This window comes from Carcharhinus amblyrhynchos, chromosome 26 (genome assembly GCF_965287045.1).
Source record: "Carcharhinus amblyrhynchos chromosome 26, sCarAmb.v2.hapA, whole genome shotgun sequence".
NCBI classification, from domain to species: Eukaryota; Metazoa; Chordata; class Chondrichthyes; order Carcharhiniformes; family Carcharhinidae; genus Carcharhinus; species Carcharhinus amblyrhynchos.
The window spans coordinates 2178589-2197469 of NC_137349.1; the positions used below are offsets into that span (position 1 = coordinate 2178589).

Below are 18881 nucleotides of genomic sequence, written 5' to 3' on the forward strand. Positions count from 1 at the left end.
CTTTTCGAATTTCTCAAACAAGACAAGTTTAAAAATTATTTTTAGAATTGTACAAAAATGCCAAATCAACCTTCATCACTCCATCTTCCTCCTTTATTTTAACAATTTATTACCTCATCAAAAACATATTGTTCCAAAACATCTGTGTCGATACAGTGCCTGCAGTCTATGTTCAAAGATTCCTTTGAGGTCAGTAAAGATTGTATTTAATACTTCAGGTTCCAATTGGATGGCACTTTACAAATGCCAACTTTCCTAAACTTCCCCACCCCAACACTTGACCTCTTATTGTACAGACTGCAAGAGCCAACAAGTGAGGTCAGACACTTTGGCAGGAATTTTACTACCCTGCCCCACTATGGGAATTGTAGTGGGCGGGACACGGACCGTGCAAAGCTCCGTTGACCTCGGGCGGGAATTTCTGGCCTTGGGGCAAGCCTGGCTGGAAAATCCCAGTAAAAAGTCTGACAACACCAGGTTTTAGTCCAACCTATTTATTTGATAATATACTCGCAAGCTTTCGAGGGGTTACCCTCTTCGTCAGGTGAATGGAGAGTTCTGGCCTCAGACAGAGCATATAAAGCACTATGCTCTGTCTGAGGCCAGAACTCTCCATTCACCTGACGAAGAGGGTAACCCCTCGAAAGCTTGCGAGTATATTATCAAATAAATAGGTTGGACTAAAACCTGGTGTTGTCAGACTTTTTACTGTGTTTACGCCAGTCCAACGCCGGCATACCCACATCATGGAAAATCCCACCCATTATGCAATGAGAAGGGGCAGTTTTCCTGGCTGGTACTCTTGCACCTCCTAGTGGCTGGGTTAAGTGATTTAGCAAAGTGACTGAGAGCAGGTTCACCTGGGGAGCGGAGTGAAAACAGAAATATCCAGGCACTTTTGATCAAGTCCTTATCGTATCCTTATTGGTGAGCTGGAGGCTGAAACCAAGCCCTGGAGTATCTATGACCACAGAGCGAAGGCTGATAATTGAAAGAGTTTGAGTTAATCGCTTTTAAGGTTAAGGAATTAAGGTAGTTCTAAAAAATGCATGTTGACAGCATTCAAATTATTATTGTGTGATTGATATTCATCTTAATGTTATGGCAATCATGGTAAGTGGTGGTGTAATGTTATTCTCCCTGGACTAGTAATCCAGAGACCCAGCACCGGGAATCCCACCACAGCCGACAGTGAAATTTAAATTCAATAAAAATCTGGAATTAAAAGTCTAAAGGTGGACCATGTAACCATTGTCAGTTATCTAAAAACCCACCTGGATCAGTAATGTCTTTTAGGGAAGGAAATCTACCCCCCTTGCCTGCTCTGACCTGCATGTGACACCAGAACCACAGCAATGATCCTTATCATAAGAACATAAGAAATAGGAGCAGGAGTAGGCCATCCAGCCCTTCGAGCCTGCCCCGCCATTCAATAAGATCATGGCTGATCTGTCGTGGCTCAGTTCCACATTCCCGCCTTCTCCCCATAACCCTTAATTCCCATGCCTTAAATATATTTAGCGAGGCAGCCTCCACCACCTCAACGGGCAGAGAATTCCAGAGATTCACCACCCTTTGAGTGAAGAAGTTCCTCCTCAACTCCGTTCTAAATCGCCCCCCCTTTATCTTGAGGCTGTGCCCCCTAGTCCTACTATCCTTTGAGCGGGAAGAGTCTCTCCACCTCTATCCTATCCATCCCATTCATCATCTTATACGTCTCAATGAGATCTCCCCTCATTCTTCTAAACTCTAACGAGTACAAGCCTAATTTATTCAGCCCCTCCTCATAGCTCAACCCCCTCAACTCCGGCATCAGCCTAGTAAACCTCCTCTGCACTCCCTCCAAGGCCAAAATATCCTTGCGTAAGTACGGCGCCCAAAACTGCACACAGTACTCCAGCTGCGGCCTCACCAATGCCCTATACAGCCGCAGCAAGACCTCCCTACTTTTATATTCAATCCCCCTCGCTATGAAGGCCAGCATCCCATTCGCCTTCCTGACCACCTGCTGCACCTGCAAGCTGGGTTTTTGCGACTCATGCACAAGGACCCCGAGGTCTCTCTGCACCGTCGCCTGCTGCACTTTTTCGCCACGTATGTAATAATCCTTCCTACCTTTATTCCTACCAAAGTGGACCACCTCACACTTGCCAACATTAAATTCCATTTGCCATTTCCTGGCCCATTCGCCCAGCCTATCTAGATCCTTCTGTAGACTCTCCACACCCTCCGCACAATTTGTCGTTCCACCAATCTTGGTGTCATCAGCAAATTTCGACACCATACACTCGCTTCCCTCCTCCAGATCATCTATATAAATGGTAAATAGCTGAGGCCCCAGCAACGACCCCTGGGGCACTCCACTAGTCACCATCCGCCAATCCGAATAGCACCCATTGACCCCCACTCTCTGCCTCCTATTTGACAACCAATCCTCTAATCCTGTATCCACGCTAATCATACAGGTGGTAAAATTTGCGGGTTTGGAAGGTGATTTGAAGTAGCCTTAATGAGTTGTGCGATGCATGTTGTTTGGTGGCAGAGGGTTTTAACGTTTTAAATTGGTGGATGGAGTTCCTGTTAAGGGCAATTGGGCACCTCATAACATTAAGGCTATGGGTCAAGTGCTGGTAAATGGGATTAGGTGGGTAGGTCAGGTGTTTCTAATGTGTCGGTGCAGACTTAATGGGCCGAAGGGCCTCTTCTGCGCTGTGTGATTCTGTGAATGAGGGATGGGCAACAAATGCTGGCTCAGCTGTTGAATTTTTAAAAAACGCTGACATGCATTCGGTTGAATTCTGTAAACTGATGGTGTTTGTAGCGTGTGCTTTAGATCTGTGATCACTGGCTTTCAATAACTTCCTTCCAGTCCTTTAGGTGAAGCTTTGTTTTTTCCCATGGAAAGGAGTTGATGGCCAGTTGGTATTCTATGAGAGGTGATGGCCTGATAGTATTATCACTAGATTATTAATCCAGAACCTCAGCTAATGTTCTGGGGACCCAGGTTCGAATCCTGCCAGGGCAGGTGGTGGAATTTGAATTCAATAAAAAATATCTGGAATTAAAAATCCACTGATGACCATCAAACCATTGTCAGAAAAGCCCATCTGGTTCACTTAGGGAAGGAAATCTATGTCCTTCCCCAGTCTGGCCTACGTGTGACTCCAGAGCCACAGCAACGTGGTTGACTCTCAACTGCCCTTGGACAACTAGGGATGGGGAATAAATGCTGGCCAGCCAACCAACAGTCCCCGTGTCCCATGAATGCATTAAAAAAGTTGACATTTTGCTTTAGGGATGCTGTATTGTGAAGTTGTATTTTTATGATACTGACATGTTGTGTAAAGTGTATCTCTGATTTTACTTTTAATTCAGGCAGTTCCAAGGCCACTCTGATGGTGTTAGCTGCACTGATATTTCTAATGATGGGACCAAGCTATGGACTGGAGCGTTGGACAACACAGTCAGGTGCTGGGATCTGAGAGAGGGGCGCCAGGTGCACCAACATGACTTTGCATCACAGGTACGTCATGCCCACTGGCTAATATGAGGGAAGCTGGTTGCTGAGCTCTCTACATCCTCTTGCCCCCATCTAGTGCCATCCTGGGTTCCCTGAGCTATGTGTGATTTCCTGACAAATATCCTCTCTATTCTGCTGGAAGCATGTTGCTAGGTAATGGAGAAGCCACCTTTTTTTTCTACCTTTCATAGTGACTGGTCAGTGCCTATCTTGAAGGATGGTTAAGTCAGCAGAATGGTGGATATTGGACTGTAAATTTAAATTCAATAAAAACCTGGAATTAAGAGTCGAATGGTAGACCATGAAATCATTGTCAATGATCTAAAAACCCATCTGGTTCACTAATGTCCTTAAGGGAAGGAAATCTGCTGTCCTTGCCTGGTCTGGCCTGCATGTGACTCCAGATCCACAGCATTTTCTTTGTTCTTTTTCCTGGACAGGTAGGGGGTTTTAGTTCAGTCGGGCTGCATGGTCAGTGCAGGCTTGGAGGGCCGAAGGGCCTGTTCCTGTGCTGTAATTTTCTTTGTTCTTTGTAAGACTGATTCTGTATTCAACCATTCTGAGATATGATGAATTGGAATAAAATCACTGTGTTTTGTAGCATCCTTGCTCTACCTCTTGCTGGTAGTCACTGGATTAAGATTTTGTCAGACGTAGTAAAATTTCTGTGTTAAATGCAGTGGATTAATTTAATATATTTTTAATTCATTCATGGCAGGTGAGCATCGCTAGCCTGGCCACTATTTATTTTCCCATAATTTCCCTTGAGAAGGTGGGAAAATCTACCAAGGTTTGGTGGGGTGGGGTGTCGAGGGGGTCGTGGGTGCGTTCAATAAGGAAATGGGGAAAGTACAGGCCCAAAATGTCCCCTTAAGGGTGAGATGTGGAGCAGTGAGCCCAGAGAAACCTGGATGTTGAGGCAAATTCAGGACTGGATATGAGAAGGAGAGGCCTTTAGCAGGTACAAAGGGAGCAAATCAGCAGAGGCCCTAGTGAAGTATAGAAAGTGCAGTAGGAACTTAAAGCAATTAGGCAAAGAGGGAGCATGAGAAAGCACTGGCAGGTAAGATTAGGGAGAATCCCAAGGACATTAAGGGAAGAGGATAACCAGGGAAAGAGTAGGGACCATGGGGGTGAAGCCAGAGGACATTGGTAGGGTGCTAAATGACTACTTTACATCTGTCTTCACTCAGGAGAAGGAGGAGGTAGGTACAGAATTGGGGGAGAGGGTGTGTGATATTCTTGAACAGTTTAACATTGGGAGTGAGGAAGTATTGGAGATTTTGCCAGGCTGCTGTTTTAGACAAGGGTGGAGACTACAGAGACTCTGACACAGATTTTTAATTCCTCTCTGGCCATAGGGCAGGTGCCAGAGGATTGGAGGACAGCTAATGTGGTTCCACTTCTCAAGACTGGTGGTAGAGATAAACGAGGGAATTACAGACGAACGAGTCTCACATCAGCGGGAGGGAAATTATTGGAGAAAATTCTGAATTGAAAAATTAACCTCTAACTTGGAGAGGCAAGGTTTGATCAGGGATAGTCAGCATGGCTTTGTCAGAGGGAGGCCTTGCCTAACAAATTTGATTAAATTTTTGAAGGTGATGATCGAGTGTATAGATAAGAGTGGTACGGTTGATGTATTTATGTATTTTATATGGATTTCAAAAGCCTTTGACAACCTCCCATGTGGGAGACCGATTAAGAAAGTAAAACCACAGGGAAACCAGGGTAACCTGGCACGTGAATCCAGCAGTGGTAGAAGACTGAGGGTGATGGTGTTTGAGTGACTGGGGACCGGTGTTCAGTGGGGTAGTGAGTGCTAGGTCCCCTATTGTTCATGATTTATATAAATGATATAGATGAGAATGTGGAGGCAAAGTTTGCGGATGACATGAAGATTGGCAGGATTGTTAATGGTGAGGAAGAATGTCATGGGTTGCAGGAAGGTATAGATGGGTTGGTTCAATGGGTGGATCAGTGGCAGATGGAATTTAACCCTGAAAAGTATGACATGATGCATTTTGGAAGGAGTAACAAGACAAGGAAGTATTCAATGAGTAATGGGACACTCAGAAGCTCAGAGGTTACAAAGAGATCCTGAGGTTCTTGCCTACAGATCGCTAATGGACAGGTTATTATGATAGTTAAAAAGGCATATGTGTCATGTGACTTTAGCTGTCATGGCATTGATTAAAAGAGCAGGGCAATTTTGTTGGAGCTCTACAGAGCATTGGTTAGGCCATAGCTGGTTGCTTCACCATGGGATGGATGTGATTGCGCTGGAGAAGGTGTAGAGGGGATTCACCAGGATGTTGCCTGGGATGAAGAACTTCAGAACATAAGAAATAGGAGCAGGAGTCGGCCATCTGGCCCCTCGAGCCTGCCCCGCCATTCAATAAGATCATGGCTGATCTGAAGTGGATCAGTTCCACTTTCCCACTTTCTCCCCATAACCCTTAATTCCCTTGTCTATCAAAAACCTATCCACTCGTGACTTAAATATATTCAGCGAGGTAGCCTCCACCACTTCAACGGGCAGAGAATTCTCTCTACCTCATAGATATAAATATGTAGCTATGAGGTAGATACATTTATAGCTATTTATTCAGCTATAAATAGAGGCTGGCTAGGCTCGGGTCTTTAGAGCAGAGGAGACTGAGGAGGAATCTGATTGAGGTACGTAGAACATAGAACAGTACAGCACAGTACAGGCCCTTCGGCCCTCGATGTTGTGCCGAGCTATATCCAAACCCAAGATCAAGCTATCCCACTCCCTATCATTCTGGTGTGCTCCATGTGCCTATCCAATAACCGTTTGAAAGTTCCTAAAGTGTCCGACTCCACTATCACAGCAGGCGGTGCATTCCACACCCCAACCAGTCTCTGAGTAAAGAATCTGCCTTGGACATCCCTCCTATATCTCCCACCATGAACCTTATAGTTATGCCCCCTAGTAACAGCTACACCCACCCAAGGAAATAGTCTCTGCGCGTCCACTCTATCTGTTCCCCTCATCATCTTATAAACCTCTATTAATTCGCCTCTCATCCTCCTCCGCTCCAAAGAGAAAAGCCCCAGCTCCCTCGACCTACCCTCCAAATCAGGCAGCATCCTGGTAAATCTCCTCTGCACTCTCTCCAATGCTTCCACATCCTTCTTATAGTGAGGTGACCAGAACTGGACACAATATTCCAAATGTGGTCTCACCAACATCCAGTATAGTTGCAGCATAACCCCATGGCTCTTAAATGCAAACCCTCTGTTAATAAACGCGAACACCTTGTAAGCCTTCTTCACGGCTCTATCCAGTTGAATGGCAACCTTCAGAGATCTGTGGATATGAGCCCCAAGATCTCTCTGTTCCTCCACGTTCCTCAGAACCCTGCCGTTGACCCTGTAATCCACATTCAAGTTTGTCCTACCAAAATGAATCACCTCGCACTTATCGGGGTTAAACTCCATCTGCCACTTTTCGGCCCAGCTCTGCATCCTATCAATGTCTCTTTGCCTGTAAGAGCCCTCCACCTCATCCACTACTCCACCAATCTTGGTGTCATCAGCAAATTTACTAACCCACCCTTCAGCCCCCTCTTCCAAGTACTTGATAAAAATCACAAATAGCAGAGGACCCAGCACTGATCCCTGTGGTACACCGCTGGTAACTGGCCTCCAGTCTGAAAATTTTCCCTCCACCACCACCCTCTGTCTCTGTGTATAAGATGATGAGATGTGTGGACAGGAAGTAGTTGTCCCCCATAGTTGAAGGGTCAGTACTGAGAGGGCATGATCTTAAGGTGAGATGGAAAGTTTAGAGGGGATTTGAGGATATTGTTTTCACTCAGAGGATGGTGGAAGTCTGGAATGTCCTTCCTGAGATGGTAATAGAGGCGGGAAATTCCACAATATTTAAAAAGTACATGGATAAGCACTTGAAATGTCATAAGATTCCAGGCTACAGGCTAAGTGCTGGAAAGTGGGGTTAGTGTATCTTTAGTTCGTCATTGCAAACTTGATGGACCAAAGTGCCTCTTCTGGACTGTATCTGTATCTGTGTCTGAGGTTGTGGTGAGTCACCACCTTGGATTTTTGCTGTTTGTGGATGTTGACACAATGAAGGAACAGGGATGCAGTTCCAAATCAGAATGGTGTGTGACTTGGAGGGAAACATGGAGGTGGGAGAATCCCTAAGCACCTGTTGCTCTCATCATAATGGGTGAGAGGATGCGAGGTTTAGAAGGTGCTTTGGAGAAGCCTTTACGATTAGTTGCAGTACACCTTGTAGATGCTACACCCTGCAGGCACTGTGTGCTGATGGCAGAGGGAATGTATGATTTAAGTTGGTGGTTGGAGTGCCAATCAAATGAGCTGTTTTATCTTAGATGGTGTTGTATTCCTTGTGTTGTTGGAACTGCACACATCTGGACAAGTGCCATGTATTCTGTCACTTTCCTGACATGTGCCTTGTAGATGATAGACAAGCTTTGGGGAGTCAGGAGGTGAGTTACTCTCTGCAGAATTCCCAGCCTCTGACCTGTTCTTTTGCCACCGTGTTTTTTTGGCTGGTTCAGGTGAGACATTCAGCAATGATTTGATTTGATTTGATTTATTATTGTCATATGTATTAACATACGATGAAAAGTATTGTTTCTCGTGCGCTACACAGGCAAAACATACTATTCATAGAGAAGGGAAGGAGAGAATGCAAAATGTAGTGTTACGGTCATAGTTAGGGTGTAGAGAAAGATAAACTTAGTACAAGGTAGATCCATTCAAAAGTCTGACAGCAGCAGGGAAGCTGTTCTTGAGTCGGTCAGTATGTGGTCTCAGACTTTTGTGTCTTTTTCCCGATGGAAGAACGTAGAACATAGAACACTACAGCGCAGAACAGGCCCTTCGGCCCACGATGTTGCGCCGACCAGTTAAAAAACAATGACCCTCTAACCTAAACCAAACACTTTCCATCCATAAACCTATCCGCGGATCTCTTAAACGCCCCCAAACTAGGCGCATTTACAACTGCAGCAGGCAGGGCATTCCAATCCCTCACCACCCTCTGGGTAAAGAACCTACCCCTGACATCCGTCCTATAACTGCCACCCCTTAATTTAAAGCTATGCCCCCTCGTGCTAGCTTTCTCCATCTGAGGAAAAAGGCTATCACTGTCCACCCTATCTAAACCTCTAATCATCTTATATGTTTCAATAAGATCCCCTCTTAGCCGCCTTCTTTCTAACGAAAACAACCTCAAATCCCTCAGTCTCTCCTCATAGGACCTCTCCTCCATACCAGGCAACATCCTGGTAAACCTCCTCTGCACCCTCTCCAAAGCCTCCACATCCTTCCTATAACGTGGGGAGCAGAACTGCACACAATACTCCAAGTGCGGCCGCACCAGAGTTTTGTACAGTTGCAAAATGACGCTGTGGCTCCTAAATTCAATCCCCCTACCAATAAATGCCAAGACACCGTATGCCTTCTTAACAACCTTATCTACTTGATTCCCAACTTTCAGGGATCTACGTACACATACACCTAGATCCCTCTGTTCATCCACACTATTCAGAGTCCTACCGTTAGCCCTATACTAGGTGGAAGAGAGAGTGTCTGGGGTGCGTGGGGTCCTTGATTATGCTGGCTGCTTTGTTGAGGCAGTGGGAAGTGTAGACGGAGTCAGTGGATGGGAGGCTGGTGGTAATGCTGTTGAAAGTCAGGGGGAGATAATTAGATTCTCTTTTGTTGGAAAATGGTGTTTCTGTAGGTCATGATCCCTTCTTTTAAGCCCTGCATTATTGAGAGCCTAAAATCCCATGCTCAGTACACGCACAGAGTAATTAAGAGGAGGAAGCATTCTGGTGCATACTCTCAATTCATTTTGATATATCTGGTTTGCAGGGCAGGTGGGTGCCTGGCTACCAGCTTAAACCTGTTTGATGGGTTGAAGGTACAGTTTCTCCCCCCCTACCCACCCCATCGATTTTGGTTGAATTTAGTGACTCCACTAATCCAGAACAGAATGGTTATGATTGGATAATCCTCCCAGCCAATAGTTTTTCTGTAATTGGCAGGGATTGAATTTATGTATATAATTTGTATTATTATTCAGTGCCACTCTCTGCATTTATCCTGGGGAAACCTTCTGCTTTAAACAGGAGGTGTTATCACCCTGCTTCAACCTATGCCCTACATAGAGGATGTTTGTGTAAATAAGCTCTGAAGACTGATAGAGGTTTACAAGATTATGACAGACTTGGGTAGAGTGGATAGTCAGTGTCTTTTTCTCAGGGTTGAAGGGTCAATTACTCAGGGGCATAGGTTGAAAGGGAGAGGGAGAGAGTTTAAAAGAGATATAAGGGACAAGTTTTTCACACAGAGGGTGGTGTGAATGTTTGGAACGCGCTGCTGGAGGAGGTGGTGGAAGCCAATTCTATAAGAATGTTCAAGAGGCATCTGGATAGATACATGAATAGGCAGGGAATAGAGGGATATGGAGTATACAGAGGCAAGAAAATATTAGGCAATTGTGTTGGCACAGACTTGGTGGGCTGAAGGGCCTGTTCCTGTGTTGTACTATTCTTTGTTCTAGACTCTTTGCTGTACAGTGCAGATTAACTAGATTCTGTTTGCCGAGTGAATAGGCCATTCTTTGTTGTTAAATGGACTGTTTGCAGTCTCATTATCCAGCTCATTGGCTGAAAGTGGTGGCAGTAGACACAATGCTGATGCCTGTGGCCTCGTGGTGTGATGGAGAACTGGCCGTATAGGAGTTGGAATCCAGATCCTAGGGTTCTGCAGATCTGCCAACCAGTTACAGCCATTGCGATCTGTTCATTTTTCACTTCCAAAGCATCAAGAGGTCGTCAACTCACTCTTGCAGGCTTGGGACTTTCATATTTAATTAAACTCAAGGTCTTCTCGCCTGCTGAAGATTTGGAATTGTGCTTCTGTTTGATTGTTTTAATGATGAAACATTGATATTAATTAGAAGGTGCAAACAGAAAAATGCCACAGCATCATATTATAAAGCACCTGAACCTTAATCCCCTCAATTGCAATTCTATAGCTGACTGTAGCAAACAACATTGGCTGTGCAGCCATATTTTCTTTCTGTTTACAGAGAGATGGTGCTTTTCACACGTACAATACCTATGGTGCAGAAGGATGCCATTTGGCCCATGGAGTCTGTACCGACTCTGACAGACTATGTTACCCAGCACTCTGCCCACCCCCACCCCCACCCCCGCCATTCCCCGTAACACCACGCATTTAGAGTGATAGAATAGAATCATAGAATCCCTACAGTGCAAAAGGAGGCCATTCGCCCCATCAAGTCTGCACTGACCACAATCCCACCCAGGTCCTATTTCCGTAATCCCACATATTTACCCTGCCAATCCCCCCGACACCATGGCTAATCTAACTAAACTACACACTGAGAGGCAGTTTACCATGGCCAGTTCACCTAACCTTCCACACAGAATCCCTACAGTGCAGGAGGAGGCCCTTCAGCCCATCAAGTCTGTATCGACAACAGTCCCACCCAGGCCCTATCCCGTAGCCTCACGCATTCACCCTGCTAGTCCCCCTGACACAAAGGGGAAATTTACCATGGTCAATCAACCGAACCCCGCGTATCTTTGGGCTGTGGGAGGAAACAGGAGGAATGCGAACTCCATCACAGACAGTCACATGAGGCTGGGATTGAACCGGGCTCGCTGGCTGTGTGAGGCAGCAGTGCTATCTTGGAAATATTTGGACCCAACTAATTTGTACTAATTTAAGTAAACCAGCTTTAAAAACACTAGGTGGGTTCTTGAAGAATTCATTCATCCAGGCAGTCTAAAAGCCATTGCAGTGAATCGCTTTAATAACCAAAAGTTTATTCTTGGATGTTAATTATAGTTCTCGTGGTACTGACTTCATTTTCCCAACTCCTTTTCCACGGTTCATAGAATAGAATCATAGACTCAGAGGTTTACAGCATGGAAAAAGGCCCTTCGGCCCGACTTGTCCATGCTGCCCTTTTTTTTTAAACCCCTAAACTAGTTCTAATTGCATTTGGCCCATATCCCTCTATACCCATCTTACCCATGTAACTATCTAAATGCTTTTTAAAAGATAACATTGTACCCACCTCTACTACTGCCTCTGGCAGCTTGTTCCAGACACATCATAGAATCCCTACGGTGCAGAAGGAGGCCATTCGGCCCATTGAGCCTGCACTGACAACAATCCCACCCAAGTCCTATCCCTGTAACCGCTTATATTTACCCTGCTAATCCCCCTGACACATCTTTGAAGTTGTCAGCTGGCCTTTTTTTAAGCATGCTCAGTAATCACAGGAGGCTAATCCAACTGTGCCTTCGGATTGGATAAGGCATTTTAGATGCTGTCACCTTAGAAAAATCACTGTATCTACAAAAGTGAAGTTGCAGCCGCTCTGAGGCGGTTGTTGCACGAATTTATTTCAGGAATGCTGATTCTGTTTCTGATATCAGTTGAAGGCTTCTGCTTTTCTCCAGCCGATTGGTACTTTGATGATACCTCAGTAATCTGCTTTATAGTTTACTAGGATTCTCCCTGTCTGCCCTAGCCAGTACACATCTAGCCTTACAGAGGGGAGACTATTATGTATTATTCAGTTTTTAATGCTTTTTTCTCTCTCTCCTCTTTTCCAGATCTTTGCACTAGGATGCTGTCCGACTGGTGGGTGGCTCGCTGTCGGCACAGAGAGCAGCAATGTAGAGGTTTTACACGTCAACAAACCAGATAAATATCAGCTTCACCTTCACGAGAGCTGTGTTTTGTCACTCAAGTTTGCCTATTGTGGTAAGAACCGATTCTGCAATATTGGAACTGTGTTAGGCCATTTAGCTCTGTAAGCCTGTTCCACCATTCTGTTACTGATCTGTATCTCCAATTTGTTTACCTTCTTTGGTTCCAATGATGCTTTAATATAGAATCCCTACAGTGCAGAATGAAGCCATTTGATCCATTGTGTCTGCACCGACTGTACAACCATCTTGTCCAGTCCCACCCTCCCAACTCCCTACAACCCCATGGATTTATCTAGTCCCCTAATGTACGCAGCTTGGGACACCAAGGGGTGATTAAGCATGGCCAACCCACTTAATCTACACATCTTTGCACTGTGGGAGGAAACCAGAGCACCCAGAGGAAACCCACACAGACACGGTGGGGGGGGCCAGTGCCAGAGGAAGCCTCTTTGCGTATTAAATACTTTGTAAGCATGCTTCAGTAATTCAGCACTTCAGTTAAATCACGCCTTAATCTCCTCCACTTGAGGGAATACAAACTTAGTGTGTAGAACTCGTCCTCATAATTCAACTCACTTGGCCCACGTATCATTCTGAATCTGCACCGCACCCATCCAAGTCTGACATCTCGACGTAGGAGACGGCACGGCAGCACAATGGTTAGCACTGCTGCCTCACAGCTCCAGGAAAACGGGTTCAATTCTGGCCTTGGGTGACTGTGCAGAGTTTGCACATTCTCCCTGTATCTGTGTGGGTTTCCTCCAGGTACTCCGGTTTCCTCCCACAGTCCAGAGTGTTAGGTTGATTGGCCATGCTAAATTGCCCCTTGGTATCAGCAGGATAGATACATGGGTTTACAGGGATAAAGCCTCGGTGGGATTGTTGTCAGGACAGGCTCGATGGGCCGAATGGCTGCCTTCTGCACTGTAGGGATTCTATGATCTCTTTCCAAAATGCAGTTCTAAGAGTTTAATGCCATTCATCTGTGGGAAGGAGCATGAAACTTTGCTGTCCGTTTGAGATCACTCCCAATGATTCAACCGCCCTGCTTATAGTGGAGGGACAATCTAAGAACAGGAATGCAAAAATGAGTGGCAGTGGGTTAGCGCTGCTCACTCACAGCGCCAGGGACCCAGGTTCGATTCCCGGCTTGGATGACTGTCTGTGCAGAGTCTGCACATTTTCCCCATGTCTGCCTGGGTTTCCTCCGGGTGCTCCGGTTTCCTCCCACAGTCCAAAAGACATGCTGGTTAGGTGCATTGACCATGCTAAATTCTCCCTTCATGTACCCAAACAGGCACCTGAACGTGGTGACTAAGGTGTTTCATGGTAACTTCATTGCAGTGTTAATGTAAGCCTACTTGTGACTAATAAATAAGCTTTAACTTTAACTTCAGCTTGATGGTTGGACTGATCATAATCACTCTGTTTTTGTTGTAACGGAGAATGTAGAACCAGTATTTTTCCCACTCGTTTGCTCTGTTGCACTCCCAGACAGGAAAACCTTCCAAAACATGCATCCCATAGATCTTAATTCAGAAAATGAAAGCCTTCCTTATTCCACTGTTCCACTGAATAATCTTGCCAGAGAGACAGCACTGCAGGCTGCGGAGTAATCCTCTATAACTGCTCGTGGGGGAGGTGGATGCTTGTAGGCTTTTAGCCTGGCTGGACAGGGCTGCTAACTATCGGCTTGGGGCCCTTGTCGGTGATATACCAGGCCTCCAATTTTCAGAACTTGTATTAGAGGGTTGAAAGAGGGATTTGCAACTGGGCTTCACTTGGAAGAAAAATTGTACATGCAAGAAGTATTCCTGTATGGCCCCAAGCTTCCGACTGATGAATTCTTGCTGGTCTGTTAATGAGTATAGGAATGATTTGTGGGCTGCTTGGGGGTAGGGGAGTGGGGCGGTGGTTATAGGTCGAGGAATAGGTCGCCTGACAAGCTTATTCATGCACTAAGCATTCTGATGGGTAAGGAAGGGATTAGAATCAATTGTAATGTTCTCTGCAGCCTTTGCTTTTCATTACTCGCCTTAGTGCGCATTTGTAACTGGCTGTGATGAGTGATTTCAGGCAGGGTGTGTGAGGACATTGGAGCAAAAGAACAATAACCCCTCAGTAATGTCAGAATGCAGTGATGATACATCCTGCTGTAGTATACCCCACCACCACCTCCCTCCAGCCTTCCATGCTCGCCCAGAACAAAATTGAAGTTGAAGTTTATTTACTGGTAGGCTTACATTAACACTGCAATGAAGTTACTGTGAAATTTCACCAGTCGCCGCACTCCGATGTCTGTTTGGGTCAATGCACCTAACCAATACGTCTTTCAGAATGTGGGTGGAAACTGGAGCACCCGGAGGAAACCCACACAGACACGGAAAGAACTTGCAAACCCCACACAGTGACCCAAGCCGGGAATCAAAACCGGATTCCTGGTGCTGTGAGGCGTCAGTACTAACCACTGTGCTACTGAAGCTATAATACAGTGCACAATTTGAGAGGGAGAGTGTTAGTAGGGTGGGAATCAGAGAATTTCTGCAGTGCAAAAGGAGGCCATTCAGCCCATCGAGGCAGCACTGAATCCCTGACAGAGTGTCTTAGCCAGGCCTTCTCCTCTGCCTTATCTCCATAACCCCACACATTAACTGTGGCTAATCTATCTAACCTACGCTTCTTGGGACATCATGGGGCACTTTAGCATGGCCAATTCACCTAACCCGCACATCATTGGACTGTGGGAGGAAACCGGAGCACCCAGAGGAAATGCAAATGTCAAACGGGCACATGCCACCTGAGGTCGGGATCAAATCTGAGTCCCTGGCACCGTGAGGCAGCAGTGCTAACCACTGTGCCACGTGCCGTCTTCAACAAATAGGAAAGAATAGCCAAATGGGATCTGAAGCAGTCAAAAATAAGGCAATAGAATTGCACTGCAACAGAATACAAATGAAGGGGCTGAACACCGGCGGTGAACAGATCATACTGAAGCAGAAAGAGCTGAAGCAAGGACAGTGGTTAGCACTGCTGCCTCACGGCACCAGGGACCCGGGTTCGATTCCCAGCTTGGGTCACTGTCTGTGTGAGGTCTGCACATTCTCCCTGTGTCTGTGTGGGTTTCCTCCGGGTGCTTTGGTTTCCTCCCACAGTCCGAAAGACATGCTGGTTAGGTGGATTGGCCATGCTAAATTCTCTCTGTGTACCCAAACAGGCACCAGTGTGTGGCAACTAGGGGACTAGCTAGGGTAAATGCGTGGGGCTATGAGGGTCATGACTGGGTGGGATTATTGTCGGTGCAGACTCGATAGGCCAGATGGCCTCCTTCTGTACTGCAGGGAACCTGTGGTTCCTCATTGCTGTGCTCTGAAGCATTTGAACAGAAATATACACTGGAATCCCCTGACTTTGTCCATGACTGAGATTCTCCAGCCCCGCTGCAACAAATGGTGATTTGGCTGAGCGCCAAGTTTTTTATTCTCACTGGCAGTGCAGGTGGGAACGGACAAGGTTGGAGAATTCCGGCCCATTGTCCGTGTTTGATGTCCTTGAGCTTTCAGTGAAACCTGCGTGTTCAGGAGGTGGAAGGTTTACAGTATTCTCTTTTCCAGACCAAATACAATGGCCTTGAATTTATCCCAGCTGATACCAGTTTATGGGCAGCACGGGGGCACAGTGGTTAGTGCTGCTGCCTCACAGCACCAGGAACCCAGGTTCAATTCTGGCCTCGGGTCACTGTCTGTGTGGAGCTTGCACATTCTCACCGTGTCTGCGTGGGTTTCCTCCGCATGCTCCGGTTTCCTCCCACAGTCCGAAGATGTGCAGCCTAGGCCATGCTAAATTGCCCCTCAGTGTCCCAACATGTGTAGATTAGGTGGATTAGCAGGGTAATTCTGTGGGATGCTCTTTTGGCGAGCGGGTGCAGACTCGATGGGCCGAATGGCCTCGTCCTGCACCTTAGGGATTCTGTGAAAGTGGGTAAGCTCAGCCCTGCACGTGTGGAGAGATTTGAAGTCTGCTTTTCTGTCACTAGAGGGACCTGACGCACCTCCCCGTTCATTCCAGTGTACAAAACAAACATTCTGGTTTCACAAAAGCTAATTCTTCCACATTAGAAAGAGGGGACTGTCTGTAAATAGGAAGATCCTTGACTGATATTGCCTGCAAGCTATTTGTCGTTAATTCTGTTTTAGGCAATTATATATTTACTGCACTCTGTTTATTTCATTTGTGTAAAGCATTTTTCTTTCAACTGTCACTTAAAAAGGTCACTGGATTTAAAATTGCTGACGGGCCAAGGGCTATGCATGGCCCAGTAATTTAATTAATTGTACACTTCAGGTTAATTAATTATATATAATTATGTTTGCAGAATTGCTTTGCATTCTTGTTTATCTCCCATCCTGCACCTCTTTGTTCAGACCCTGTGGTGAGGGACGCTGTGTTCCCTTCAGCACTGAGCCAATTACAATTTTATAAGCAATTTCTCCATTTAAGCCATTGGCCGATTTGAATTTGGTTCCACCCTAGCATTTTGACTTAATATGTTTTGAGACTTTGACCAATGGTAATGTTGAGACTGACAAATCATAGAATCCCTACAGTGCAAAAAGAGCCATTCTGTCCATCCAGCCTGAATCAACAACCGTCCCACCCAGGCCCTGTCCCGTAAACCCATGTATTTACCCCGCTAATCACCCTGACACTAAGTGGCATGACCAGTCAATCTGGCCTGCACATCTTTGGACTGTGGGAGGAAACTGGTGGAAACCGGAGCACTCGGAGGAAACCCACGCAGATACAAGGAGAATGTGCAAACTCCACAAAGTTAGTAACCTGAGGCCGGAATTGAACCTGAATCCCTGGAGCTGAGAGGCAGTAGCACCAGCCGTTGTGCCACCCTAAATGTTTTGGGATACAAAGGGGATTAATTCATTGAATTATAGAATCCTACAGTGCAGAAGGAGATCATTCAACCCATCGACTCTGCATCGACCACAACCCTACCCAGGCCCTATCCCTATAACCCCATGCATTTCTAATCCCCCTGATGTTATGGGGCAATTTAGCGTGGCCAATCCACCAAACCCGCACATCTTTGGACTGTGGGAGAAAACTGGAGCACCTGGAGGAAACCCGTGTAGACACAGGGAGAATGTGCAAACTCCACACAAACAACAATCCAAGCCGGGAATTGAACCCAGGTTCCTGGTGCTGTGAGGCAGCAGTGCTAACCATTGTGCCACTGTGCCGCCTCAAATTCAAATTTGAGGGAAATGGGGATAACGCAGCCAAGGTAGAAATTCATCAAGCCTTGTTGGATGGCAGAGTGGGGAGTGGGTCCAAATGGCCCATTCCAGCTCCTCCATTCATGTCTTAAGAGACTAATAAGCATCAAGGGAACTTTAATCATTTATTCCGCAAAATAAAATGTTGAAATGCAGCCAATAGCAATGAGATTCATTGCCTTCTTTCAAATGACGCAGTCTAGTTGTACTTTGAACTTTGTCAGGAAACGGCCAAACCCCTCTAATGTTTTCTGGGATTGTGTTTGGGCTGTAAGTTTATTGGTCAGGTTGAAGTTTTTAAACAGCATCTTGTTTTGCCTCTGTGAATTGTGCCGCCCAGGCAGGTGGGATGGAAACAGCGATACTGGGAAAGTGGGGGAGGTGACGGTGATGAATTTCTGTTCCACAGGAAAGTAGTTTTTGAGACGATGTAACTTAAAATTGAACCATAGCTCACTGCCTCATCATTGCTGCATTATCAAATTCACAAGACAACAACTTGTATCTCTATAATGCTTTTTTAGCAAGGTGACGTGTTCCAGGGGACATCTCAGGAGTGTAATCAGAGAAAATATTTAATTGAGCCATTTAAGGAGAGGCAGTGGTATTGTCACTGGCTTAGTATCCCTAAAGACATAGGGTAATGCTCTGGGCACCTGGGTTCGAATCCCACTATGGCTAATGCTGAGATTTGAATTCAATAAAAATCTGGAATCAAAATCTACCGATGACCAACACAATTGTTGTAAAAACCTATCTGGTTCGCAAATGTCTTTTAGGGAAGGAAATCTGCCATCCTTACCTGTGAGTGGCACGGTGGCTGAATCAGAAGTCAGGAGGAAGGCTGGATCAAAAGCTGAGCCGTAGGCTGAGGTTTCCATCCGAGTCTTAAAAGAGATGGACAGACAGTGGAGTTCGATGAGAAAATACCAGGAGTGGGAGTGCCTGGGGGGAAATGAGGGGTTATAGTCGATGGTGGGTAAAGGCAGAGGAGGGAAGGAGGTGGACAAGTGATCATAGTCAGCAGTGGGTGGTCTTCCATTCCCCGCTGAGGAAGGTCTGGGTGAGTTACTGGGCACTGTCCTCAAAGTCGCTCAGCTCTCCAATCGCCAGAAAACACTGACCACCTTTTATTTTTGGTATTTATGTTGCCATCCATGTAGTGCAACCTTTTACGAGGTATATGGATGGGCAAATGAATAGGGAGAGAATAGAGGGATACGGACTGAGAAAGGGCAGAAGGTTTTTTTCTTTAGTTTAATTAGGGCTTCTTGATCAGCACAGACTTGAGGAGCT

At 46.0% G+C, this 18881-nt stretch overlaps 1 protein-coding gene across 1 annotated transcript in view; it reads left to right on the forward strand.

Moving 5' to 3' along the window:
- LOC145358786 (transducin-like enhancer protein 1) overlaps positions 1–18881 on the forward strand; it is a 215486-nt gene that overhangs the window by 186195 nt on the left and 10410 nt on the right. The window contains exons 17-18 of the mRNA XM_080213073.1: positions 3376–3523; positions 12199–12349. Of these exons, the coding sequence (XP_080069199.1) occupies positions 3376–3523; positions 12199–12349 (299 nt within the window). The remainder of the gene's footprint in view (positions 1–3375; positions 3524–12198; positions 12350–18881) is intronic.